This window comes from Chionomys nivalis, chromosome 18, assembly GCF_950005125.1.
Source record: "Chionomys nivalis chromosome 18, mChiNiv1.1, whole genome shotgun sequence".
In the NCBI taxonomy this organism is placed as follows: Eukaryota; Metazoa; Chordata; class Mammalia; order Rodentia; family Cricetidae; genus Chionomys; species Chionomys nivalis.
In genome coordinates this window covers 17,455,064-17,481,460 of record NC_080103.1, presented here as the reverse complement: position 1 = coordinate 17,481,460, position 26,397 = coordinate 17,455,064, and the positions used below count along the sequence as shown (strand labels likewise).

The window sequence follows — 26,397 nt, the reverse complement described above, 5'->3', positions numbered from 1 at the left end:
GCACTTTCTTTGAGACAGGGTCTCACTCTGTAATCTAGGCCGGTCTCAAACTCACACCAAGAACCTCACACTGAGCAACCACACCTAAACTTTTATTTTTTTTACTCTTCCTGACTATCGCTGATCTCTAGTATTTGTCCACTCCGCGGCAGTATCTTTCATCATGCTTTCTGGCCAAACTACAGGGTTTCCCAGTATTTCTGCTCCAGCGTGTTGTTCTTGATTCTTTTTTTTTTTTTTTTTTTTGGTTTTTCGAGACAGGGTTTCTCTGTGGCTTTGGAGCCTGTCCTGGAACTAGCTCTGTAGACCAGGCTGGTCTCGAACTCACAGAGATCCGCCTGCCTCTGCCTCCCGAGTGCTGGGATTAAAGGCGTGCGCCACCACCGCCCGGCTTGTTCTTGATTCTTATTGTAAAAAACAAACAAACAACAAAAATGCTTCAAGGAGTTGGAAACACCTGTAACACGGTTGCCTTGACTTTTGCCTACTTTAGTCCGTTACCTTTACACCTCCACAAAACTGCAGCGGTGGCCTTTGGTCCGGTTTCTAAGAGTCCTTATCCCCACCTGAAACTCCGTAATGATCGTTACACTACGGGCTGTTGTAAACCCTCATCTGGACTGCTCCTGGAGCTCGGCTTCCAGTGTTCTGATCCCCTCTTGATTGCTTTTCCAAATAGTCCCCGGTTCCTACTGCGTTTGAGTGGTGCAGTAAAGAAACCATCAGAATGGTCACTCCACGATCAGGGTAGGTTTTTATTGTGGATAAGAGAGGCATCTGAAAGAGTCCAGAGCAGAGACTAGAGGTGGCCAGGGCCAGGAAAGCGGGGTATGGAAAAATCAGGAAGGTGAGTGGCTGGGGGAGGGAAGCTGGAGGGAGTTTAGGGTAGAGGAGGTGGTGAGAGGGCCAGGACGGGATTTGATGTGTGTGTAACAAGTATGCATCACTAGGGGACTGAGGGTACCTGGGGGCCAGCATGGGCAACCTCAGGTATATGTCATGAAGAGCCTGATGTCCCTTCTGCCAGAGGTAAGGGACATGACTTTTTCTCCTCCCCCGGAAGGGTTTCTCTGTGTATCTCTTGCTGTCCTGGGACTCACAAAGATCCACCTGCCTTTGCTTCCAAGTGCTGGGGTTGAAGGCGTGTGCCACCACAGTCCAGCAGAAACTATTGTTTTTTTTTTTGGCTAAACCTGTTTCACAAATTACTGAGGAACGCTGGCTTTTACCTAACTGCCAGAAATCCTTCTACAGTCCAGCTTGAGCTAAGTCAAGGCTGTCTTCCGAACATACACACTGACCTGTGGAGTTTGGGGAATCAGTTTCCTCTGGCCCTGACACCATCACAAATCAACTCCAGGGCCTGAACAGTCCATGTCAAGGAGCCACTGCCACCTCAGCCACAGCTTTCTAGGTGCCACACAGACAAGTCAGGCCAACATCAAAAACAGACTAAAACATCTGCAGATAAAGAAAACGCTTAGAAGGCCGGGCGATGGTGGCGCACGCCTTTAATCTCAGCACTTGGGAGGCAGAGGCAGGTGGATCTCTGTGAGTTCGAGACCAGCCTGGTCTACAAGAGCTAGTTCCAGGACAGGCTCCAAAGCCACAGAGAAACCCTGTCTCGAAAAACCAAAAAAAAAAAAAAAAAAAAAAGAAAACGCTTAGATCCTCTGCTCTTCCCCATTCCAGACAGCATTTTCTTGTGCAGTCCAGCCTAGTTCCTAACACACGATGGTGTGGTCGGGGTGACTGGATTTGGCTGTACTGAGCACACCTAGTTATCAGGGTTGCTTTCGACTCAAGGCAAAGTGGAATTGTTGCCATCAATGACCCCTTCACTGACTACAAATACATGGTGTACACATTCCAGTACAATTCTCCCCACGGCAAATCCCATAGCAGTCCAGTTCAGAATGGGAAGCCTGACATCGACGGGAAGGCCAGCTCCATCTTCCAGCAGTGATGCCACCAAATGCTGAGTATGTTGTGGGGTTTCCTGGCATCTGTACCACCATGGAGAACAAGGCCCACTTGAAGGGTGGAGCTTCAAGTGGCACCTCTGCCCCTTTTGCTGATGCCCCTCATGTTTGTAATGGGTGTGAACTGGAAGTAGGACCACTAGCAAGGTCTCTTGTACCACTAACTGCTTAGCTCCCCTCTCCTGCCCCACGAAGGTCATCTCTAACAATTTTAGCACCGAGAAGGGACTCACGACTACAGTTCATGCCATCACCACCACCCAGAGTACTGCAGATGGCCTCTCTGGGAAACACAGGGCTGCCTGAAACGTCCTTGCACTCACTGACACTATGGCTGTGGGCATGGTCATCCCAGACCTAACTGGGAAACTCATTAGTATCGCCTTCCGTATTCCTACCCATGTGTCCACTGTGGATCTGACACAGCACCTGAAGTTACCATGACGACAAGGTGGTGAAACATGACAAGGGCATCCAGGGTCACGCTGAGGAGCAGGCTGCCTGTCGCACGCACCTCTAACAGCGATGCCCACCTTACACGCCTTTTTTGTTTTGCTTGAGACAGGGTTTCTCTGTGCAGCTCTGGTTGTCCTGGAACTCCCTTTCTAGATCAGGCTGGCCTCTGACTCAAAGAGAGGCACCTGCCTCTGCCCAATAGTTGTTTTGTTTACTTAGACCTTGAAGAAATCATAGCAGAGAACAGGGGCTGTTTTCTATGATTCAGAGTGGTTTTTCTGATGTTTTCCATTCATTGCATCCTGGCACACCTGGAGAATCTTGCATGTTGGGCACGGCGAACACTACACCGTAAGGATGGAAGTTGCAGGAGTGTGATGTTTTTCTTTAGAGAACATACAGATCAAAAGGGCTTCGGTATGAGGAACTTGTCTTACAATCAATAAGTACACTTTTGAAGGGGCTGGAGGTTCAGTCCATCAGAGGCCGGCTTCCTCTCTGCTGCCAGAGCCTGGATTACACTCTGGAGTGACCCTCTTTCCTGATGGTTAGCGCATCACAGAACACCAGCGGCTGGATTACTCTGGAGGGACCCTCTTTCTCTAAAGTCATACTCACTTTGAAAACTCAGATTTCTATAGCTAAAAAAATAGCAACGTGTGGCAAACCTTTATTTTGCTAAGACACACATATGAAGCAACACAACAGCACACACAGCCCTAAGCACAACAGTGGCTTTGAGGAAGTCCACAGGCCTCAGGTTTGCAGGGGCCTCCTCTCTTCCCTTTCGCCCAAGGTCAGAAGTCTTGGCGGATGTTCTCCTTGTTTGCCTCCCCATGCTGCTGCTTGATTTGATAGATCTCGTTCTCCAGCTGCACGATAGTCCGCTCAATCTCATAGTTCTTACTTACCAGGGATACCCAACTAGGAGAGGGAAAAAAAAACCAAAAAGGAGAAGAAAAAAGGAAAAACGACTTGATGCAAAATTTCTTTCCATTTATCTTAAACATAGAATTTCACTCAGGGCACTAACATTTTTAACTTTCTGTTTAAAAAAAGTGAAGCCTACTTATGGGAAAGCAGCAAAAGGTACACAGGATGTCTCTGCATTATTTTTTATTATCATAAGTGAATCTACAATTGTCTCAGGACAATTTTCCCTTAGGAAATGGCAAAATAAGAAAGAAGACAGAAGAGACAGGAAGGGCAATGGAGGACAGTGTAAGACCAACAGAAACAGGCCGTCTCAGAGTACGGAGGACAGGATTCCAGAGCTGAAGAAAAAACAAAACAAACAAAACTCACAGACTCAAGGAGGTCACGATTTCCTGTCAATAATCTCAAGGGCAAATGTAAAAGTGCTAGGCTGAAGAAAAATGTGGACGCCCCCCACACTGATGGCACTAAAGACGGGAAGAGGGACAAGGGGATAGTGTGGGTGAGGAAGGGGAACGGAGAAAAACAGAATGACATATAATACCCTAGGTGTAGGGTATTTAATTTCTCTTTTTTGGGTCTCTCTCACTCTGTAGCCAAGGCTGGCCTTAAGCTCAAATCCTTCTTCCTTAATTTCTCACATGCTCATGGCCACACACAACTTAGGCCTTTCTATAAATGATATATGTATGCATATGTAGAATATTTTAAAAATAACATGCATTAGCAGGGATAAACAAATTAAAGCACAAACAAGTTAGGCAAAGTATGGGATTCCCCTTCCTACAAGAATACTGGCCTCAGGTTGGGGGCTGTGACCGCTCCACTCAGCAGTAGCTCAGCCCTGACCGCAGTCCCGGCTACTCTGTACGGCGGCCTTCCTCAGCAACCAGCAGGCACACAAACAGCCTTTCTTTAATTCCCGCAGCGCAGCGCCCACGTGAATATTACTGTAATCTTAGCTCTTGCTCTTAGAACTAAACAACTTAAGACACGATGAATTATACACTCACTTTGACTCCATTTCTCTCAATTTAGATCCTGCTGTGAGCTGCATGTTTTTTCGCTGCCAGTTTAAATCTTGAATATGTTTCCTGTAAAAATATTTTATACAACCCAATGACATAACATACGCTAAAAACCAACAGAACAAAATAATACAGAAAGTATCTTTAAACTCTTTAGGGTTCACATACACAATTATAAGCTAATCCTAGAAACTTTCTGTTAATTATTTTTCAATTACAAATTTTAGAAAATATGGTCATTGTGGGAGAAAACAATACCAACTAACTCACAAACATGTATGCAGATTACAAATTCCACGCACTTTCCCTGGCAATGGCTGTGGGAGTTTCAGTGCAAGAAATTGTCTTCATTTGGATTTATATTTTTAAGTTGATTTTGGTTTTCGACAATAGATCATTTAACAAATAGCCATTTAATATGTCCTAACTGATCTACTGGGGCCAGCATCTGGCACTGAGTTTGCTGTACCTAAGTGGAGGTAAGAATAAGCTTGAAACCTGAAAGCGTGTTTGTGGAGTTTGCTGTACCTAAGTGGAGGTAAGAATAAGCTTGAAACCTGAAAGCGTGTTTGTGTTTTTTTTTTTAAACATATATTATTTATTTAACTTTATTTTATGTGCATTGGTATGAAGGTGTCAGATCCCCTGGAACTGGAATTACAGACAGTTGTGAGCTGCCATGTGGGTGCTGGGAATTGAACCTGGGTCCTCTGAAAGAAGCAGTCAGTGCTCTTAACCACTGAGCCATCTCTCCAGCCCCGCGTGTTTGTGTTCTACAACTCATAAATCTGCAAACTTAGAACACCTTGGGAATTAGGACAGTGCAGGGTAACACACTCTGCACACACATGCACTTGTAATATATATCACGGTGTATGTGAAGCTCTATGCTACCCAGCCATTTGGTCCCGCCAATCCACAGTCTACCAGCCCTCTGACCAAAGAGCAGGCTCTCTGGTGCGGCACGTCTGGCTCTTCCTAACTCTTCTTTCCAACTATGAAGGAGCTCGGCAGCTCTGGTTGGAGGCCAGGCCAATTTCCCAGGCTTCCCTGCCAACTGTTCCACGCGACCCGCTGACCAGGTACCCTCAGGTACAAACCCCTTTAGACAACACTGGGGCTACAGCTGTCTTCCACATTTCTGGCTCAATCTATGAACTGTTCAGGGGCTTCCCAACCCACTGCTCATAAAACAGCAAACATTCAAGAAAGTCTAACCCAAGTTTCCCTTCAATACACATGACATATAAACTTTGACTTTTGTTACTCCTTGCTAGCTAGCTATCTACCATTTAGAATTTATGAATTCCTACTTCTTAAAGGTAATTATTCTACACACACTGACAGCAATACACAATTAAAAATTAACTGCTTAACCAAAGTGGATTAGCTATTTACTTTTACAGGACTATATATAGTCTTAGTGGTTTTCCTCCCCCCTCTATCAGGGCTCATCTAAATCTTACTCAAATATAAAAAAACTTACCTTAGCTTCTGAAGCTCTTTCTGTGCGTGTTCAATCATATGAACGAGGTTTCTAAGGAAGGAAGAGTATATACACTCTGAAATCTGGTAATACCAATGAAAACTAAACTACCTATTTTTATTATACAAAGTCAGGTTTTCTGCTAAAAATACTACATCCTGGGATCTCCGTGTCTAGTATGTTAGATAATTCATAAATAAAGCTTGTTTAACGCAACACATCACTGACAGCTTGATTCTGGATACTGATGTTAGTAACAAAAGTCAGGGTTTCTCTGTGTAGCCCTGGCTGTCCTGGAACTCACTCTATAGAACAGGCTGGCCTTGAACTCAGAGGTACGCCTGCCTCTGTCTCTCTGTGTTGATATTAAAGGAGTGTGCCACCACCACCCACGGTGATTCTTCTTAAATTCTCAGGATTTGTGTTTTGGAGGGGGTGTCCCACTATGCGGATAAGGATGGCCCTGAACTCCTGCATTTAGGGAAACCCTCTTGCCTCAGCCTCTGTTCCAGACTGGCCTCAAACTCTAAGATCTTCCTGCCTGTCTCCCAAGTTCTGGGATTAAAGGTGTGCACCACTACCATCTGGCTTTTTTTTTTTTTTTTTTAAGGCAAGACTTTATAGCCCAAGCTGGCTGGGAACTCATGGTGATCCCCCTATCTCAGCCTCCTGAGCATTGCTGGACTACAGGTAAGGGACCATCCTGACCAGGACTTTAAAGAACACGACACATAAATATGAAAATCAGACCGCATTGTATGGTACTATCAATCACCCTCCGAGCTCATTTTCTTATACCATCAGTGATCAGGGTTAGTTATGTGAACGAGGAGGCTAGCTTAGCACTAGTAAACTGAGATAGGACTCCAGCACCTCACTGGTGTAGTTCGACACATCCCAAGTCAAATCTGGCTTACTTGTTGTTGTTGTTATTCTGGATCCAGGGTTTTGCTATATAAGCCTATGATAGCCTCAAACTCAATATATAAACCAGACAGGCCCCGACTTTGTGGTAGCCCCCCGCCTCAGCTTTCCAAGTGCTGGGAAGTACTTAGAATGTGTGTGCATAGGGGCTGGAGAGATGGCTCAGAGGTTAAGAGCACGGACTGCTCTCCCAGAGGTCCTGAGTTCAATTCCACCAACCACATGGTGGCTCACAACCATCTGTAATGAGATCTGGTGCCCTCTTCTGGCCTGCAGGCATGGAGGCTGAATACTGTGCATATAATAAACAAATAAATAAATCTTTAAAAAAAAAAAAAAAAAAAAAGAATGTGTGTGCATAGCACACTTATGAAAAGACACTGAAGCCGGGCGGTGGTGGCGCACGCCTTTAATCCCAGCACTTGGGAGGCAGAGGCAGGCGGATCTCTGTGAGTTCGAGACCAGCCTGGTCTACAAGAGCTAGTTCCAGGACAGGCTCCAAAAACCACAGAGAAACCTTGTCTCAAAAAACAAAAAACAAAAAACAAAAAAAGAAAAGACACTGAAAACTCAGGAGAATCAACGCGTCTTACTCATTGTACACCTTCCAGGCGTTACACCCGTGCTGTGACATCAGCTCCAGATTCTCGATTCGAACTGCCTGGTGCTCTAACTGGGCCATGGAATTGTTTACACACTCTTGCCAGGCAGTGATGTCATTTTTTTGACCCGAGGAAGGGGCTGGAAGTTCATATCTGAAATTATACAACAAATAAACCAACAAATCTTGCCAAGCCATTAATCATCCCTTCCACTAGGCTCCCCATGAATATACACCTGCTGCGTAAAGACAAAGAGACCGATTACCAGCCCTACCCACACATGGACAAAAGTGACTAAAGCAGTAAAGAACCCCATTACCCTAGAAACTAATTTACAAATAAAACACAGCTGCATATTGTAACAAAAAGATTTCCATAAATATGAACTAGTTAAATAACCTATAATGTCTTGGAGACTGTGATGTCTCTCATCCCTGCTTGTCACCATGACCCATCTTGGGTAAAGTCTGTCTTATCAGCTTTTTAAAAAGTTGCTAAAAATATTATATTTGCTAACATTTGGTTTAAAAAAAAAGGTGGTAGTCATGTTTATAGCACACAGCACTGCCTACTCAGCTGGACTCCTCCCAACCTCAGCCACCTCTCTCACTCACCGTTTCATGCTGAGTAATTCGATTGGTTGTCGGGCAGCCAGTCTTTCAAATTCATTTCTCATTATGTCCGTCTGGTGCACAAACAACAAAGAATTAGTGCCAGGATCATGCTGAAGATAATGTTTACTGAGACTTGATACTTTACATTATAATGGATCTTTTTGCTTCTCTCAATTACTAGCCCCACCCCCTTTCTTTTAACTAAGTTTTTTTGAGACAGAGTTTCTCTGTATTGCCCTGGCTATCCTGGAACTCACTCTGTAGACCAGGCTGGCCTCGAACTCACAAAGATCTGCCTGTCTCTGCCTCCCTAGTGCTGGGATTAAAGGTGTGCGCCACCACTGTTCGGCCTCCCTACCCGTTTTTAAAGAATAGCAACATTTGCACACAAGTATACCACTGCCTACCTGCTAGGTGGTCTGGGACTTGTGCCCTGGCATTCCTTTTTCCTACATTAGGGGTGGTACCTGAAGAACCCTTGCCAGTTCCCACCACTGAATTCATAGCAGATTACAGCCCTTCTGTCAGCACTAGGCATAAGTGCAGGAGAAGCCATGGACTAACTACTTCCCTATTTACCATCGGCTTTTCTCGCAATTCACCCAGGATTTCCAACAGGTAGCTCAGACCATCCTCACCCTTCAGGGTTAGATAAGACTCGCTGGCCACTGCAGCACTATAAAATCGGAGAGGTTAGATTTACTAATAGCAGAGAGAGGGGGGTCTTTGTCTTTCTCTTGGGGAAGAATGTGGCTTCTATGTTAACCAATCAAGTATAGATGGTAAAGGATAAAATACAACAACTTCAGACAGACCTTCAAACACATAAGGAACAGTTTGCTGCCTCTGGCCAGAGTCACTGACAGTGCAGTAAAGATCTGGGTGCCACCCTTCATAACTCCTCTTCTCCCCCTGTTCTTAATCCTACTGAATCTGCCAAATGTTTCAGGAAGCCTCTGGTGCCATGGGATCTGACACAGTGTAAATCCCACATGCTCCAGTTTAAAACAGCAGCTTCGAGATCTGCCTGCCTCTGTTTCTTGAGTGCTGGGATTAAAAGTGTGCAATACATTCTGTGCAGGGTGCACAGACAGCATTTCTATGAAGAGCAGATGCTTCAAAATACAGACACAGGTAAGCACTCTCTGATAGGAGTCCAGTAGTCTAGGGAGCAACAAGAATCCATGTGTGTAAGCCGGGCAAGTGGTGCACGCCTTTAATCCCAGCACTAGGGAGGCAGAGAGGTAGGTGGAGCTGTGTGTTCGAGGCCAGCCTGGTCTACAGAGCTAGTTCCAGGATGGCTAGGGCTGTTACACAGAGAAACCCTATGTTGAAACACACACACACAGAAAGAAAAAGAATTCATACATACAATTACAACAAATTAAAGGTTTTTTTTTTTTTTTTTTACGACAGATGCACACCTTTAATCCCAATACGTAGTAGGTAGGGGCAGGCGGATCTCTGTGAGTTTGAGGCCAGCCTGGTTTATAAAGGGAGTTCCAGGACAGCCAGGTTATCACAAAGAAACCATGTGTGCAGCATGTATGTATGTTTGTGTTCCAAAAAAACCCCAATTACCAGAGTGAAGAGACCTTAACTGAATGAAAGTCTTTTGCCAGCTATTTATCTCACAGGGGATTAATATCCACAATCTATAGAGACTAGGAAAAACCTAAACATCAAAGGACAAGTACCATAGTAAGCAGACAGGCAAATCAGCCAAACAGTTATCAGAAAATGCAAATAAAAACTACATCAAATCTGGGAGTGGCAGTCATGCCTTTAATCCCAGCAGTTGGAGATGCGGATAAGAGATTGGCAGTACTTGCTTATCCCAGGGTACAAACTGAGGTCAATGCCACTTTGAGCTACTTGAGACTGTGTCTAAACACACACACACACACACACACACACACACACACTTCTACATTAAGAGCTGGATGTGGTGCCTGTAATTCCAACACCCACAAACCTGAAGCAGAAAGATTATTTCAAGTTCAAAGCTGACCTGTCCTAGTGAATTCCAGGAGCTTGAGCTACAGCCTTGAAAACACCAAAGTTAACTGACAGAAGAATAAAAATGAACAGTTATGTAATTCATAGGACTGTTTTCTGAGCTAGGGAAGACAGTCCAATACACCATTAGCAACTATTAAGAAAGGATTAAATTGTCGGGCGGTGGTGGCGCACGCCTTTAATCCTAGCACTCGGGAGGCAGAGGCAGGCGGATCTCTGTGAGTTCGAGACCAGCCTGGTCTACAAGAGCTAGTTCCAGGACAGGCTCCAAAACCACAGAGAAACCCTGTCTCGAAAAAAACAAACAAACAAACAACAACAAAAAAAGGATTAAATTAACCAGAACACTAATTATAAAGGCAGGAATCACGTTGCATTTGAAAAGGGTAGAAAGTTTGTAACTGATATGTGATTAGGAGCCAAGTGGTATTTTGGTTGCACCTGTCGCATTTAAAATGGTATGCAGTTCGACATGTTCGGGATTCACACACCCGCTAACTACCTGAGTTTTGGTACAAAAATCTCCCTCCAATGGCTGCAAAGAGTACAAGTAGTTAAGATTATAAATATTAAAATCCCGTGATTCCTACCTGTTTGGAGTGAACCTTAGACAATAAAGGGTAAAGGACGCTTTTGTGAAATTTACTAGGGGCTCTACTAAAAATAAAAAACCCAAAATATTTTTTTTAAACAAGTCTGTAGGGAGAAACCAATAAAACATTTCTCGGGTTAATGTAATATGAACCCTGCGGAAAGCTCATCTGGCTATTTTGAACCAACTGATCCCTACACGACATGCAATACGAGCATCAAGCAGCCGTAAACCTGGAAGATGTCCATTTTACACAGCTAAAGCCCTCAATCCGAAATCTACGTCGGCAGGAAGCCTGGTCGGGGCGCGGGGCTCAGGGCACCGCACTTACTTCAAAGGCGGAGTAATCCGGGGCTGTCAGGTAGCTCAGGTAGTTCTTGGTCGGCCGGTACCTGCGCGTTTCCTCCTCCACCAGGGCCGCAGCCTAAGAACGAGAAGAGGCCGGGGTCGCGGCGGGAAACGGCAGCGTGCCTCGGGCGGCCCCGCCGCACGCACCCCGCACTCACCGCTTCCCGCACGCCGGGCGCTTCGTAGCCTTGGTCAAAGTACGGCAGCGCATCCACCACCACCTCCCCGGCTACCAAGCCCGTGCCCGCCATTGCGCGGCACTCGGCTCCACGAGCGCCGCCTGAGTTTGCGCAGGCTCAGTTCCGTTCCACGGCGCCTGCGCGCCTGGAGCTGACGTCATACACGTCGCTGACTCTTCTGTGCGGGCGCGTGCACATTTGCAAATTCTGTAGCCGCCGGGCCTTTAGGACTGTGTGGTGGGAGAGCTGTCACCCACTGACGTTCCTGCAGGCCTGGCACCTTGCCTGTCTTTCCGTGGGTACCGCGGGTGTGTGTGTTTCTGAAGCTCCGACGGCAATTTTATTAGAGTTTAAGAGAAAAACAACAGGGTAGGCATGAGGCAAGACATGGGGGAGAGGGAGAGGAAGCTAAGTCTTCCGAGTTAGGCATGGAGGTTAGCAGTGCAGGAGAGATAGCAGCCGCATAGGAGAAGAGAGAGGGATTTAAGAGCGAGAAAGCAAGAAACATTCGGGGCGTGGGGACTTCGCAAGAAGCGGTTGCTGGACTTGACTAAAAGAGAAATATATTTCCCACACCATTTAAACTCCAACCTTCTAAACTGACATAATATTGAGCTTCTTTGCTTTATCCTCATTTCGCAGGCCCTTTAAGAATGTTCTTTTGTAGACACTAGAAATGGGAGCCTGTTTCCAATGAAAATAGTCTTCAGATCTAACCACCTTCTTTAAGAAGCTGGGGGTGCGATTCAGTGGTAAAGCCCCATTTCAATCCCCAGCGCTGCAAACGCCTCTTCCCTTCCAGGACTGGAATTACATCTACAGGATGCCTCGTTTGAAAAGCTGTTGTTTTTTGTCTTTAGGCCTACGTAAAACCCAATCATTTGCCTTTAGAATTTGTGGTAATAATGATCCTTTGGCTCCCAAGCCCTTGGGCTATAGCTGGTATACATTCTCTGTTAAGTATCTCCCAGACTAAGAGATAATGCAAAAAAATAATGTGGGGCTATATGTCCTGCCTAATGTGCATTCAACCAAGGCTCGTTTGTTAAGGGCTTTGAGAAAGTTGCTTTCAGCTATAAGCCAGGTTAGGCTAAGATGGATATAGGATGTGAATGTGCGGCCTATAGGTTTAAGTGAAAGCTCTTCCCAACTTGTGGTTTGATGCGAACTGCCTCTCCTCCCCAGTTGGTGGCGCTGTTGCGGTGGTTTAGGAGGCGCAGCCTGGCAGAGGCCAGTCAGCCACTAGGGGTGGGAAAGTTTAAAGCCTCACACTGCTTTTGCACCCTGCTTCCAAGTCGCTGTTTGAAGACTTGAGTTCTCAGCTCCCCACCCCTGCCTCCATGCCTTTGGCTTGGTGCCATGCTTCCTCACCACGATGGGCTCTTCTCCTGCGGACCTGTCAGCCAAACAGGCTTTCTTCAAGTTGCTTGTTTTATCACTGTAGCAGGAACGTAACTAATACACGTCCTAAGTGGATTTATTTTAAATTCTCCAGGAGATCGGTGGGACTTTTTAAATGTCTTTATTCATTAAAAGATCTGTAAACATTTGATAGAAATCTTGAACAATTCTTTTTACAAACATGTCCAGTATTCACAACATTTTACAAAAACAAAACACAACAAACTCAAGGAAAGGAAGCAGCTTTAGATTGTAAGAAGGTAAGATTCTCTTCCCCAAGGCACAGTCAAGACCAACCACAGCAAACACTCCTATTCCCATCTCATAAACAACCAATGGTTCCTTCAGGACTGGAGTGTGAGAAGAGACACCAACATTTAAAGACACAGGCCCAGTTCTTTCCCTGGACCCACACTTAGGAACCATACTGCATGGCACCAGCCTGCCTGCATTCATTCAGACACGCGGGGATGGGTAGTAGGGACAGTAGTCAGTCAGTCCTAGCCTAGCACAATGTACAGCACTTAAGTCTGAGTGAATCTTTTCCATTCTAGGGAACGCCGTTAGCAAAGCCCAAGGAAAACAACTGACATTTGCCACAACAATTATCATCTATCAATGAAAATCGCGCCTTCATTGACAAACTCCTTTTTCCCAGGCACTAGTCACGCTTTAGATTTTCAGCATCCAGATGATGAAGAGGTATAGGCTTAGGAAATACTGAGTCTAATTAGAACAAAAACTTACAACGACCTACGAATAATCAGTGTGGTAGAACACACAGCAAGCCCTGGGTTCTATTCCCAGCACCAAAGACAGACAAAGAACTGTCTCATGAAAACACCCAGAGCTTGAAGTCTCAACGAAGCTTAGAGGCGGCTCTGGGATACTCCATGGAGAATGTTAAACATTGCTATAACACTAAAGAGCCCCAGCTTTGGCCGGGCGGTGGTGGCGCACGCCTTTAATCCCAGCACTTGGGAGGCAGAGGCAGGCGGATCTCTGTGAGTTCGAGACCAGCCTGGTCTACAGAGCTAGTTCCAGGACAGGCTCCAAAACCACAGAGAAACCCTGTCTCGAAAAACCAAAAAAAAAAAAAAAAAAAAAAAAGAGCCCCAGCTTCCATCTGTAGGACTCACTAGCTTTCTCTGTGTTCGTCAGTCAAGTGTTTTTGCTTAGCTCTGTCTGAAGCGCATAACTGGACAAATCACTTAACTTTTCGGAACTCCAGTTTCTTGCAAAATACCACGAAGCTGATGGAAGACTTGAATAAAATGACATATGAAAATGTACCACAGTGCAGCAAATTGTGAACACCAAAAGCCAATAAACAGGTAGCTTACGTCCTCGAAGGGACATCTTCACATTGGCTCTATTCCACACAGCGTAAGCACGCTGACAGGCGAGAGGCGAGCTACTCTGTAGGACACATGGTGATGAGGACCAGCATGGTGTCTGCCTTTTTAAGGTACTAACATGAGTGAAATTCTCTAAGATAGGCCATGGGACAAAAGGGGGGTTATGAACGATGGGAACACTGGAATCTGAAAGCCCAAGCAGCCCCTGGTTAAAGCAGCTCGATGATCTCCTGACAAGAACCGCGTAAGGTGTGCCCAGTGCTCTCCCTTTCCACCGAGTCTCTCTAGCGCCTGGAACTCGGCATTTTTCATCTTTGCACTGTTCTCAAAAACTGCAACACCAAGTATTTCCAAGTCTTTTTCTTGTATGGAACGACTGCTTTCATAGACTAAGCACAAAATGAGCTTCTTGTAGCCACCAATAACTAAAGAGAAACACCACAGTAAAAATAATTTGGCTAGGCATGGTGATACTTGCCTTTAATCCCAGCACTTGGGAGTCAGAGAAAGGCAGATCTCTGTGAGTTTGAGGCCAGTCTGGTCTACAGAGTGAGTTCCAGGACACCCAGGGCTACATAGAGAGACCCTGTCTCAGAAAACAAAACCAACCAACCAACCAGCCAACCGAAAAGTCCCCAAGTTAGAAGAAGAAGAGAGCGCACTGGCTCTCAGGTTGGTCTGCAGCAACAGGAGAGCCCTCCCCTGACAGCCTGTCTCCCTCCACAGTCTCAAGGACTCTGCAGACTCTTCAGCGCGTCCAGACCCTTGGAGACACGCTGTCTTTGGCACTTTCCATCATGTTTAGAATGAAGACACATTCACTTCTTGTGGAGAAATCTCATTTTGCTTCCTGGAAGGAGGAGAAGAGCGTGAGTACCTCGTTTGATCTTCACTCATTGTACATCTGAGGCAAGAGACTAACAAGCTGTCCACTTGGAACCACTCACGAGCTCAGTGGCCTTGTCAAGCACTGTGGTGGGGAGAAGTGTCCCCCAAATTCTACATGTAAAAGCTTGGAAATGGAACCTTAAGGAGGTGCGACCCAGAGGGGGGACAGCTGGTCATGAGTGTGCCCTTCCCATCACTGCTTCCTGGCAGCCATGACACAAACAGCTTCTTCTGCCTTCTTCTACCCACGTCTCGCCATAATGTATTACCATGCCACAGGCCCAAAAGCATCAGGGTCAATCAGCTATGGGCTGAAACTCCCCTAACTAGGACCCAAATAAGCCTCCAGAGGCTAAGGCCTCGTTCTTAACCACCTTTGGTGTTCTGTTGCACTAATGGAGAGCTATCAGTTGATGTGTTTAGCCACTAAAAAACCCGTGAGTGTCTAATTGCAGAGGTGGAAAAGAACTCAAGACATAATCTAATACAAGTGGTTTTCACCTCGAACTGTAGTTTCAAATTACCTGGCCTGCTCTCTGGAGATTTCTCAGAGTTCAAGGGAAACTTTTTTAAAGTCCCTAAAGATTATCATCTGATCAAATCTAGCCCGAAGGTACAGATGAAATCATAACCTGCGACATTTGCCTGTGGTCTCTCAGCTAGTTAGGGACAGGGTCTAACCAGAGGCACACATGCTGAAGCTCGAAGCTGAGGAGTGCAATGCCATTGTTTGGATGGACACACCGCTGTTCTCATGTCGTACTGGAATTTAAACATCATAAGAAAATGCAAAATCACAGTAAGGCATTTTCTCTGCTTCCCAGTCCCCCAGATCAGGTATTTTATAAGTCAGGGGTCAATGGACACCCTAAAATTATATGTAAAATTTATTTTTACTTTATTTTTTTTGGTTTTTCGAGACAGGGTTTCTCTGTGGTTTTGGAGCCTGTCCTGGAACTAGCTCTTGTAGACCAGGCTGGTCTCGAACTCACAGAGATCCGCCTGCCTCTGCCTCCCGAGTGCTGGGATTAAAGGCGTGCGCCACCACCGCCCGGCAGCAGAAAAATTCTTACAGATAAATTTTACATATAGCCGGGCGGTGGTGACACACGCCTTCAATCCCAGCACTCGGGAGGCAGAGGCAGGCAGATCTCTGTGACTTCGAGACCAGCCTGGTCTACAAGAGCTAGTTCCAGGACAGGCTCCAAAACCACAGAGAAACCCTGTCTCGAAAAACCAAAAAAAAAAAAAAAAAAAGAATTTTTCTGCTAAATAGGGCCACTTTTAAAAATCATGCCCAAAGGATGTAACCTAGAAAAGCTTTGTGATCATGAAATGGAAAGTTTTACCATAAGGTTAGTTAGAGGCTTCACTAAGGGAGACAGCCCACCCTGCTGGGGAATCCCCAGCATTTGAGGTGACCAGCTTTCTGAAACATTAGGACCCAGGGTCACAGTGTCCAGTCAGTCAGCTAGAGGTTGCATTGCCGATTGATTATGAGTCTTCGGGATGAGGTTTGTTTACTGCAAAGGTCTTTTACAGTCGTTTATCTAACAGGAGAACAAAGCAACTCACCAAGACTCCGCAAAATTCTATTCACCCCGCTGGGTTCCGACTCAGGAATTGTTTCCAAATACTGGAGAGCCCGGACTTCAAATAAACCTATGAAGAAGACATAGTGGTGAGACTATCCAACACTCCATCCTGAAATAAAACCTTTCTTTTCTTTTGCTTTTTGGCAGTGCTGCGGGCAGACTCTGGCCTTTGCACATGCTAGGCATGTTCTACTCCTGAGCTATACCCCTTTTTACTTGCTTATTTACTTAATTTGCATATGTTCATGCCTTTATGTATGTGTATGGGGTTGGCATATGCATGCCACAGCACACATGTAGAGGTCAGAGGTCAGGGAGTCTGTTCTCTTCTTCCAACACATTGAGCCAGGGATGGAACTCAGGTTGCCTTTACCAGATGACCCATCTCCCTAGCACTAATCTTGTTCTTACTACCAATGATGTATCAGTGTAGTTAAACAGTATTACAGATAATTCCTGTAGTAACTCAAATGTGCCCTTGTAAGTTTACACATATTCTTTTTTTAAGATTTATTTATTTATTTATTATGTATACAACATTCTGCCTCCATGTATGCCCTCATTCCAGAAAAGGGCACCAGATCTCATTACAGATGGCTGTGAGCCACCATGTGATTGCTGGGAATTGAACTCAGGACCTCTGAAGAGCAGTCGGTGCTCTTAACTTCTGAGCCATCTCTCCAGCCCTTGTCTATTAGTCAATCCTTATAAGTATTCACCAACTAAGAAGATACTGGTTTATGGTAGAACCCACCTTTAACTCCGCTTTGCCGAAGCTCCCGGTCCTGGACAAATCCTGCAAACATCTGTGTCTCCATGAAGAGATCTAGAAAGTGGCGAACACTCCGAGAAGTGTGGGACTTTCGGAATGGCTCCCTCAGGAAAACACGCTCCCCGCGCTCTGTGACAGTCATATTCAGAGAATAATGTCCTACGAGCTCCACAAAAAACCTCACAAATGCTTCAGATACCAGAGAATTGAGTGTCACATCTGTTTCAAAAGGAAAGAAATAGAGAGAAGAATTTGTTTTGTGAACTCTGACAGTAGTTATGGAAGCCATGTCTAAAGAGCCATGGACACCGAGGATAAACGTAGGAGCGTGCATCTATAGCTTGCCGCACAGCAAGTGGCTGCTGCCTTGCCCTGTGCTTTCCTCCCGTGGTGCTCTTACTGCACCTCGCAGCCTGGCTTCCACACTATGGTCTCACGACTCAGGCAAACGCAGCCTGGCTTCTTACTTGTCCGCTCCTCTCCCTTCTGTGCTGCCTCTGAGCCCTCTGCCCTCCCCTCGCCTCCTGATTCCTGCCTTGCCTGTGTCACCGACAATTTGATTTTCTCTTGCCCTCCCCCTTCCCCTGAGTGCGGTCCCCGGACCACTTCTCTTCACCAGTCTATGCCTTAAAAAGCTGATTGGCAGCCGGATCTGGTGGCTTACGTCTGTAATCCTCGCACTTGGGAGATGCAGTCATGAGGATCAGGAGTTCAAGATCATCCTATGTAGCTATCCACTATAGAGCTATACAGTGAGCTTTGAGGCCAGTTTGGGCTGCATGAGATCCTGTCTCAAACAGCAGCAGCAGCAGCCAACAAACAAAGCCAGCTGGCACAGAGTCAGAGCTGGCTATGCAATTCCAATCTTCATCTCCAGACCAGTATTTCACCCTTTCCGCTCTCAGGCTGTCTATGGAGATCATTATTTGACTGTCCCATTATTCATTGCCTAATTTATAAAGTGTAGAAATTCCATTTGTCTAGAAGTTACCATATCCAGATCCTTTACAAAACTCAGTAGGCTATCAACCAATTAAAATAAGATCTATCAAAACACAAACGCACTATATTCTTCTACAAATCACTTGCAGCTTCAATTTTCTCACCTTCTACTGCACTAAGATTTAATTCTAATAAAAATAATCTATTGAGTATTAAGTGCATGTCAGGCACTACACCAAGCACTCTTACAAAGACAACAAATAATCAGACATGCTTCCACTGCTCTCTGTCTGCCTGTCCGTCCATCCATCCATTTCGACTCCAGTACACACACCTCTCGCTTTAGGTTCTCTTACTACCTCCTGGTGCTGAGACTACAAGAATGAATTACTGTGCCTGGGGAAATAATACTTGAGTTTGTGTTTTGTTTTGTTTTGTTTAAAATAAAAAAAGACGCGGTCTCTCCGGGCTGGCCTAGAACTCACTATGTAGACCACCTCAGAATGCTGGAATTAAAGGCCATGTTACACACCCTGCCTCAAACCAGTGCTTTACGGCCCCTTTAGGTCTCTTCCTTCCATCATGTTCCCACCAGGAAACAGCTTTGGTTTCTCTTCTAAAATGTTGATGATGACACTGCTTTTAGTTGCTTTGGTTTTTGAGACAGAATCTCATTATGTAGTCTTTGCTGGCCTGGCTGTGTAGACCAGGTTGGCCTTGAACTCATAAGAACTCAAAGGCTCTGCCTTCTAAGTGCCAAGAATAAAGGCAAATGTCACCGTGACCACTGACACCTACTTTATATAGAGTCATGGGAAGGGAAGGGGAAAAGTCAGAAAATGCTGGTAAGAAGGCGACTTTTTTTTTTTTTTTTTTTGGTTTTTCGAGACAGGGTTTCTCTGTAGCTTTGGTGCCTGTCCTGGAACTAGCTCTTGTAGACCAGGCTGGCCTCGAACTCACAGAGATCCGCCTGCCTCTGCCTCCCGAGTGCTGGGATTAAAGGCTTGCGCCACCACCGCCCGGCGACATTTTTTTTTTAAAGATAGGATGAAGAACTTAACTCAAAGAGACAGACCTATGGGGAGAAATCAGTCTACAAATGTAACTTTCCAGTGGTCCTGTGGCAGAAGCGGGCAGACTGGGGATCAGTAAGGAAAGGCGTGAGAGTCTCGAGACGCGCTCCTCCGGCACGCCCGCGAGGGTTCCTCCGGCACGCCGCGAGCCAGCGCCGGATCTGCCGTGTGTGCTCTGCCTTCCCCTCCCAGCCTCAGCCCCAGTCTCACACCTTGTGAAAACTGCTGCTCCTGGGCCAAGACTTCATCTCGGTCTTCCAGAATCTGGACCAGGGCAGCTTGAAGTTTAGGCGGCAGGATTTCATCTTCGTCGGATACCTTGGGGGAAGCACACTGCGTGAGCCTTCGGCAAACACAGACAAGCAGCCCCCAGCTCCCAGGTGGCTCTGTGGAAACTCTGCCTGGACAGTCATTTGAGATTCTGTCACCTACACAGACTCAGAACTCATGTGTTCACAGCGTACCATTTACTTTTAAAGATTACGTGACACCTTATCAAACTCTCAGGGACTTTTTTCTTTTTTACAAAATCTCTCATCTACAAGCTTCATTCTTTGTCTCCAACGCCATCCCCAATAAACGGCAGTTCAAATGTGAGAAGTCAACTGATCTAGAAGAGAAAAATCTGGTTTCCATGCTTAGTTTACACCCAGAGAGCTGCTCTGAGACTCATTGCTGTCTCTCCTCTCCCCTGAGCATCCACCAGAAAGGACCATGTCTTCCCGCCCCAGGATGCCTTGTTAGGACTGCTGTAAACCTTCTCTAAAGCACTGCATAAACGCCCACTGCCCTCAGTCTCCGAGACTCTGCCTTGCTCCTCTTTAGATCCTAATGGCCAAACAGAGCACCTACTAACAACCCGGGCTAACTGCTCTTCTCTTCCTTCCGTGGCGCTGACTTGGACACGGCAGCTTGTGATCAGATGGGTACTCTTCCACTGAGCTGCATCCTCAGCCCAATAAACTTAATTAACCTAGAGGCTCATATGTCAACCCTTCTGGAGTCAAAGGGATGGTTACTTCTTTTGGGAATAACATTTATGCTGTTTCCTCCTTCCTCCTTTGGGGTGGACACCTATAAGCTCAAGCCAAAGTTTTCAGGCCAATCTTGTATAGCTAGCTACAGTGTCAACTCAGAGATGGGTATGAACCAGAAATCCTTTCTGAGTCATTTCTCTAAGCACTTTCGCCTCTTTTCTGTCTAATTGCCTACAGAGACACCTATCCTCCCAAGCATTGTGTAAGCATCTCCTTTGTCACTCACCTCCTGCAGGAACTTGTCCGCACAGAGATCGACGATCAGCACCTGAGAAATAAAGGAGACGGGCAGGTTCAACCAGAGACATCCACAGACACACCAGGCGCTGCTGCACCAGGATGGGAGCTTTGATTCTTTCAGGCCATGGGAATAGTTTCCAACAAAATCAACTCAAAGTCGCATGAAAACAACAAATGAGTTGGAAAAAGAAAAAGAAATGCACAATTATATATTACACAGCTCTCCCGGTCCATGTGGTGGAGCAGTGGGGAAATAGCCTTTCAACAAGCGATACTGAAGAAGTGGGCAGCTACAGAGGGAAAATCCCCAAGCGATCTCTACACCATACTGTTTGCAAACAAATGAAGTTCTAGGTGGAGCCGGAAGTGAGCTAGCAGGGGGAAGTCTTCCTCTTCACTAAACTAATGTGAAAATATAAGCGGCTCATGAAAACGCCAGTCGCAAAGGAGATTGGCAGCCCAACCACACCACAATGAGCAACTCTCCTGCATTAAAAAGTGTCGTTTTAGGCTGGGTGTGGTGATGCAAGATACAATACCAGTGACAGGATGGCTGCCAAGCCCCAGCCCAACCTGGAGACTGAGACCCTGTATTAAAACCAAACACGTGACCTTTACCCTGAAACCCAACAACACCCCTTCCCCCCAGAAAACAAGTTCAGAACATGGTTTTGAAAAATGAAAGGCCAAGCCTCGGGGATGGTGATGTAGCCCAGTCGGCACTGGACAAGTCAGGTGTGCTGCACACGCCTGGAGCTCCAGGACTGGGGAACAGCAGGTGGACAGCGAGAAGTTCAAACTCATCCAGGGCTACGAAGTGAGTCTGAGGCCAGTCTGGGCTTCCTGAGAGCCTCTCCCTCCAAAAAAAATAGAATAAGGAAAAAAAAAAAAAAAGAGGCTTTTGGGTTGGGCTGTAGTTCAGGGTTAGAGCATTCACCAAGGTAGGCACGCTGGATAGAATATGATTTATAATAGATGATATCCAACGGCCAATAAACACACCTCAAAAGCAACCAGGAAGCACAAACTCAACTACAGTGGGATACACACAGCTCCACAGCCACCAGTCTCGGCGGCTAAACCACACGAGCTGACGAAGGCGCTGGTGCCGTGCAGGGCAGCAGCTGTTCCCCCATGCTGCTGGGAGAAGCCGAAACTAGCGTTCCCTGAAGAAGCTGGATTTGATTTTCTGAAGTGCAAGGTGTGCTCGTCCCTGCACTCAGAACTCGATCTGGAAGCGTATACTCCCAGAACTCAAGCTGCAGGGATCGAGTGTGATGGATAAAAATATGTAAAGCAGGATTACTGATAAAAACCTCAAGTTGGAGACAGCAAGGTAGAGGCAGGTAGAACTCTGAGTTCAAGGCCAGTCTGGTCTACAGAGCAAGTTCCAGGACAGCCAGGGTTACATAGAGAAACCTGTCTCAAAAAATAAAATAAGGTATTGGCATAAGAACACACAGGAGGACCAATGGAACCAAATAGAAGACCCGGATATCAATCCACACATCTTCAAACACCTGATCTTTGATAAAGAAGCAAAAAATATCAAATGGAGAATAGAAAGCATATTTAACAAGTGGTGCTGGCATAACTGGATATCAACATGTAGAAGAATGAAAATAGAGCCGGGCGATGGTGGCGCACGCCTTTAATCCCAGCACTCGGGAGGCAGAGGCAGGCGGATCTCTGTGAGTTCGAGACCAGCCTGGTCTACAGAGCTAGTTCCAGGACAGGCTCCAAAGCCACAGAGAAACCCTGTCTCGAAAAACCAAAAAAAAAAAAAAAGGAATGAAAATAGATCCATATCTATCTTCATGCACAAAACTCAAGTCCAAATGGATCAAAGACCTCAACATAAAGCCAGCCACACTGAACCTCATAGAAGAGAAAGTGGAAGTACACTTGAACACATTGGCACAGGGAACCACTTCCTAAATAGAACCCCAGCAGCACAGACACTGAGAGAAAAAATTAATAAATGAAACTGAAAAGCTTCTGTAAAGCAAAGGACATGGTCAACAAGACAAAACAACAGCCTGAAGAATGGGAAAAGATCTTCACTAACCCCACATCAGACAGAGGTCTGATCTCCAAAATATACAAAGAACTCAAGAAATTGGACACCAAAAGATCACATAATCTAATAAAAAAAAATGTTGTACAGACCTAAACAGAGAACTCTCAACAGAGGAATCTAAAATGGCTGAAAGACACTTAAGGAAATGTTCAACATCCTTAGTCATCAGAGAAATGCAAATCAAAACAACTTTGAGATTCCATCTTACACCTGTAAGAATGGCCAAGATCAAAAATACCTATGACAACTTATGCTGGAGAGGTTGTGGGTTAAAGGGAATGCTTCTATATTACTGGTGGGAATGCAAGCTGGTACAAGCCCTTTGGATGTCAGAGTGGTGATTTCTCAGAAAATTAGGAAACAACCTTCCTCAAGACCCAGTAATACCACTTTTGGGTATATATCCAAAGAATGCTCAATCATGCCACAAGGACATGTGCTCAACTATGTTCATAGCAGCTTTGTTTGTCATAGCCAGAACCCGGAAACAGCCTAAATGCCCCTTGACTGAAGAATGGCTAAGAAAAATCTGGTACATTTACACAATGGAGTACTACACAGCAGAAAAAAATAACGACAGCTTGAATTTTGCAGGAAAATGGATGGAGCTAGAAAAACATTAGAGTGAGGGAGCCCAGACACAGAAAGACAATTATCACAGGTACTCACTCATAGTTGGTTTATAGCAAAGAAAGCCAGCCTACAAACCACAATCCCAGGGAATTTAGACAACAATATGGACACTAAGAGAGACTTATATAGATCTAATCTACATGGGAAGTAGAAAGTATAAAAAGACAAGATCTCCTGAGTAAATTGGGAGCATGGGGACCTTGGGGGAGGACTGAAGGGGAGGAGAGGGGAGAGGCAGGGAGGGGAGCAAAGAAAATGTAGAGCTCAATAAATATCAATAAAAAAATAAAATAAAATAAAATCTCCTTTTTATACATAGATGGGTCCACCACTCACTACTGCAAAGAGAGCATCAGATGCAAACGCACCATGGAATTGCTTCCACTTTCAGAAAGATATAGAATATGACAGTGCAATAAATTGTCAATTATTGTGTTATTAAAACGTTTAGATTTACTCATTTTTATTTCATCCATATGAGTGTTTTGCTCACACATCTGTCTGTATCATGTGCACCCTGGAACTGGAGCTATGGGGAGTTGTGAATCACCCAGAGGGAACTGGGAATCGAACTGATCTTTTGCAAGAACCAAAGCTCTTAACCCCTAAGCATTTCTGAAGCCTACATGATAACATTATATTAATAACAATTCTACCCCTCTTAAAATACCATTTGGTTTTCTTTCCCAGTGTTCTAGTGCCGCCCGAAGGTACAATGTATTCCCTCTTACCTCTTCAATGGGAAGGTCCTGGAGGTGGGGTAAGGAACAAGACAAGATTCCAATAAGAAAGGGAGTAGGGGAGCACACTATGTCAATCATGGAGGCTGGTAACACGGGGATGTAGGTGTGCTGCCAGGTGAATGGGTACAGCGTAGCTACCACAGCATGGCCACACTTTGACAGGGTGCTGGACGAGTAAAAAGAACACGGAACCAATATTACGCTAAAGAATTACACAGTAACCTCACTGGTCTTCACAAATCAACAACCTTGTGAATATGTATTAAATGCTAGCAGATTCATTCATCTCGATCTGTTTCACCACAATTTATCATGCTAAAAAAAAAAAAAAAACCAAACAAACAAAACCAATGTTTGCCAGGAGATGGTGGTTCAAACCTTTAATCCCAGCACTCAGAAGGCAAAGGCAGGCAGACCTCTGTGAGGTCAGCCTGGTCTACAGAGTAAGTTCCAAGACAGACAAGGCAACACAGAGAAACCCTGTCTCAAAAAACCAAAAACAACAACAAAACCAAAAAAAACCAATGTTCACACAGAAAAGCAATACTGACATTTTTAGAAGATGTGGGGATCTCACTATGTTGCCCAGGCTGTTCTTGAACTCCTGGGCTCAAGTGATTCTTCTGCCTCAGGCCTCCTGAGTAGATGGGACCCAAGTGTGACCCATTCAGCCCTGTGAGCTATACCAATATTTTTAAATTTCTTTTTATTTTGTTGTTTGTTTGTTTGTTTGGAGACAGGGTCTCTGCAGCCATGGATGGCTCTGCCTCCTGGGCACTGGGATTAAAGGTGTATACCACGACAATCTTTGTAATCTTCCGCACAAGTCTTTACAACTTCTGACTGCTCCATCTGGATGCTGGGGACTGAACCTGGGTTCTTTGTAAGAGTAACAAGTGCTCTGATTACTGAGGCAGCTCTCTGGCTCCAGTTCTAGATATTTTAAATAGAGTCCCATTGTAAAAGACAAAACAAAACAAAAACACAAGCTAAACACCACCGTGAAGTAACCTATTCCACCACGTATTTCTTACCTTAGGCTGTTGGCAACAAAGATTACCCTCCGCTCTAAAAGGAGAGAGGCACAGACCCGGATGAGATGACACACACTCAAGCACTTGAAGAGACACTCAAAATCCACGTGTTCCAGCCGCGAATCGAGTGGTCGGCAGAGTTCAACAGACTGAAACGCAAGAGAAAATCAGAGATCTGATGTTGGACAGCACCCCTAATGGCGGCAGTAACAGAACTTCTTGCTCCTTCGAGTCTGAAAAAGGTCTGCTACTGCTACTTGGGTCAGGTGTAGTGGTCCTAGTACTCAGGAAATAGAAGCCGGTGCGTCTCCATGGGTTCAAGGCCAGCCTGGCCTACACAGAGATCCAGGCCGGCCAGAGCAACACAGTGATACCCTGTCTTGGGGTCGGGAGGGGGGGGTGTTTGTCTGCTACAAGGAGTTTATGAAGTCTGTAAAGTTCGGGTAAAATCGTTCCATTTGATAAATACATACACACATACATACATATGTACACACACACACACACAAATACACACACACACACATACACACACACGTCTGTCATTTATCACGTTGAGGCTGCTACTACAGAGGGACCCAGTCTATGCCAGATAGGAAACCTGGGGCTGAGGATCAATTACCTCACATATTCATTCAGTGTTTCTTCAGAGTTTCAAGGAAATAAAACACATTACCTTGAAAAGGTAAAAGTATTCCTCCCCACATAAGGGTTTCTGAAAAGTACCTTGCTGTGGGGTGTTTGTACACTGTGTAAAGAAACACTGCCGTGGTTGGTTTAATAAAGAGCTAAAGGCCAATAGCTAGACAGGAGGCACAGGCAGGACTTCCGGGCAGAGAGAGAGGAAGTAGATGAACTGAGGTGTGCGGAGGAGCCAGGAGACACGAAGAGGAAATAGGAGGTGCAAGATGGAAGAGAGACAACACCACTTGATAGAATGGATTAATTGAAGTTTTAAGAGCTAGTTAAGAACAAGTCTAAGCCGGGCGGTGGGGCGCACACCTTTTTTTTTTTTTTTTTTTTTTTATTCTTTTTTAATTATAATTTCCACCTGCTCCCCGTTTCCCATTTCCCTCCCCATCCTCCCACATATTGCCCACTCCCCCCGCTCCCCTCCCCCTATCCCCACTCCTCTTCTCCTCCCCCCAGTCCATTCCCCCTCTCTCTCGATACTGAAGAGCAGTCCAAATTCCCTGCCCTACAGGAAGACCAAGGTCCTCCCACTTCTATCTAGGTCCAGGAAGGTGAGCATCCAAACAGGCTAAGCTCCCACAAAGGTGGCGCACACCTTTAATCCCAGCACTCAGGAGGCAGAGGCAGGTGGATCTTTGTGAGTTCGAGGCCAGCCTGGTCTACAAGAGCTAGTTCTGGGACAGGCACCAAAGCTACGGAGAAACCCTGTCTCGAAAAAAAAAAAAAAAAAAAAAAAAAAAAA

The 26,397-nt window shown here is 45.6% G+C and overlaps 2 protein-coding genes across 2 annotated transcripts in view; both read right to left on the bottom strand.

The window, feature by feature from the left end:
- Positions 1 to 1,659: 1,659 nt before the first annotated feature.
- Positions 1,660 to 11,287, bottom strand: Bcas2 (BCAS2 pre-mRNA processing factor). The gene is made up of 7 exons (XM_057794238.1): positions 11,146 to 11,287; positions 10,971 to 11,063; positions 8,029 to 8,099; positions 7,406 to 7,567; positions 5,889 to 5,939; positions 4,388 to 4,468; positions 1,660 to 3,362 (listed from the first exon to the last, which is right to left on the bottom strand). The coding sequence occupies exons 1-7, from the start codon at positions 11,236 to 11,238 to the stop codon at positions 3,236 to 3,238; spliced, it is 678 nt and encodes a 225-aa protein (XP_057650221.1). The 5' UTR covers positions 11,239 to 11,287; the 3' UTR covers positions 1,660 to 3,235.
- A 2,409-nt stretch (positions 11,288 to 13,696) lies between these two features.
- The window catches only part of Dennd2c (DENN domain containing 2C), a 79,581-nt gene continuing 66,880 nt past the window's right edge, over positions 13,697 to 26,397 (bottom strand). The window contains exons 13-19 of the mRNA XM_057793391.1: positions 24,963 to 25,111; positions 23,917 to 24,094; positions 20,459 to 20,500; positions 19,408 to 19,513; positions 17,163 to 17,399; positions 16,389 to 16,475; positions 13,697 to 14,775 (exon numbers count right to left, since the gene is read on the bottom strand). Of these exons, the coding sequence (XP_057649374.1) occupies positions 14,744 to 14,775; positions 16,389 to 16,475; positions 17,163 to 17,399; positions 19,408 to 19,513; positions 20,459 to 20,500; positions 23,917 to 24,094; positions 24,963 to 25,111 (831 nt within the window). The 3' untranslated portion in view covers positions 13,697 to 14,743. The remainder of the gene's footprint in view (positions 14,776 to 16,388; positions 16,476 to 17,162; positions 17,400 to 19,407; positions 19,514 to 20,458; positions 20,501 to 23,916; positions 24,095 to 24,962; positions 25,112 to 26,397) is intronic.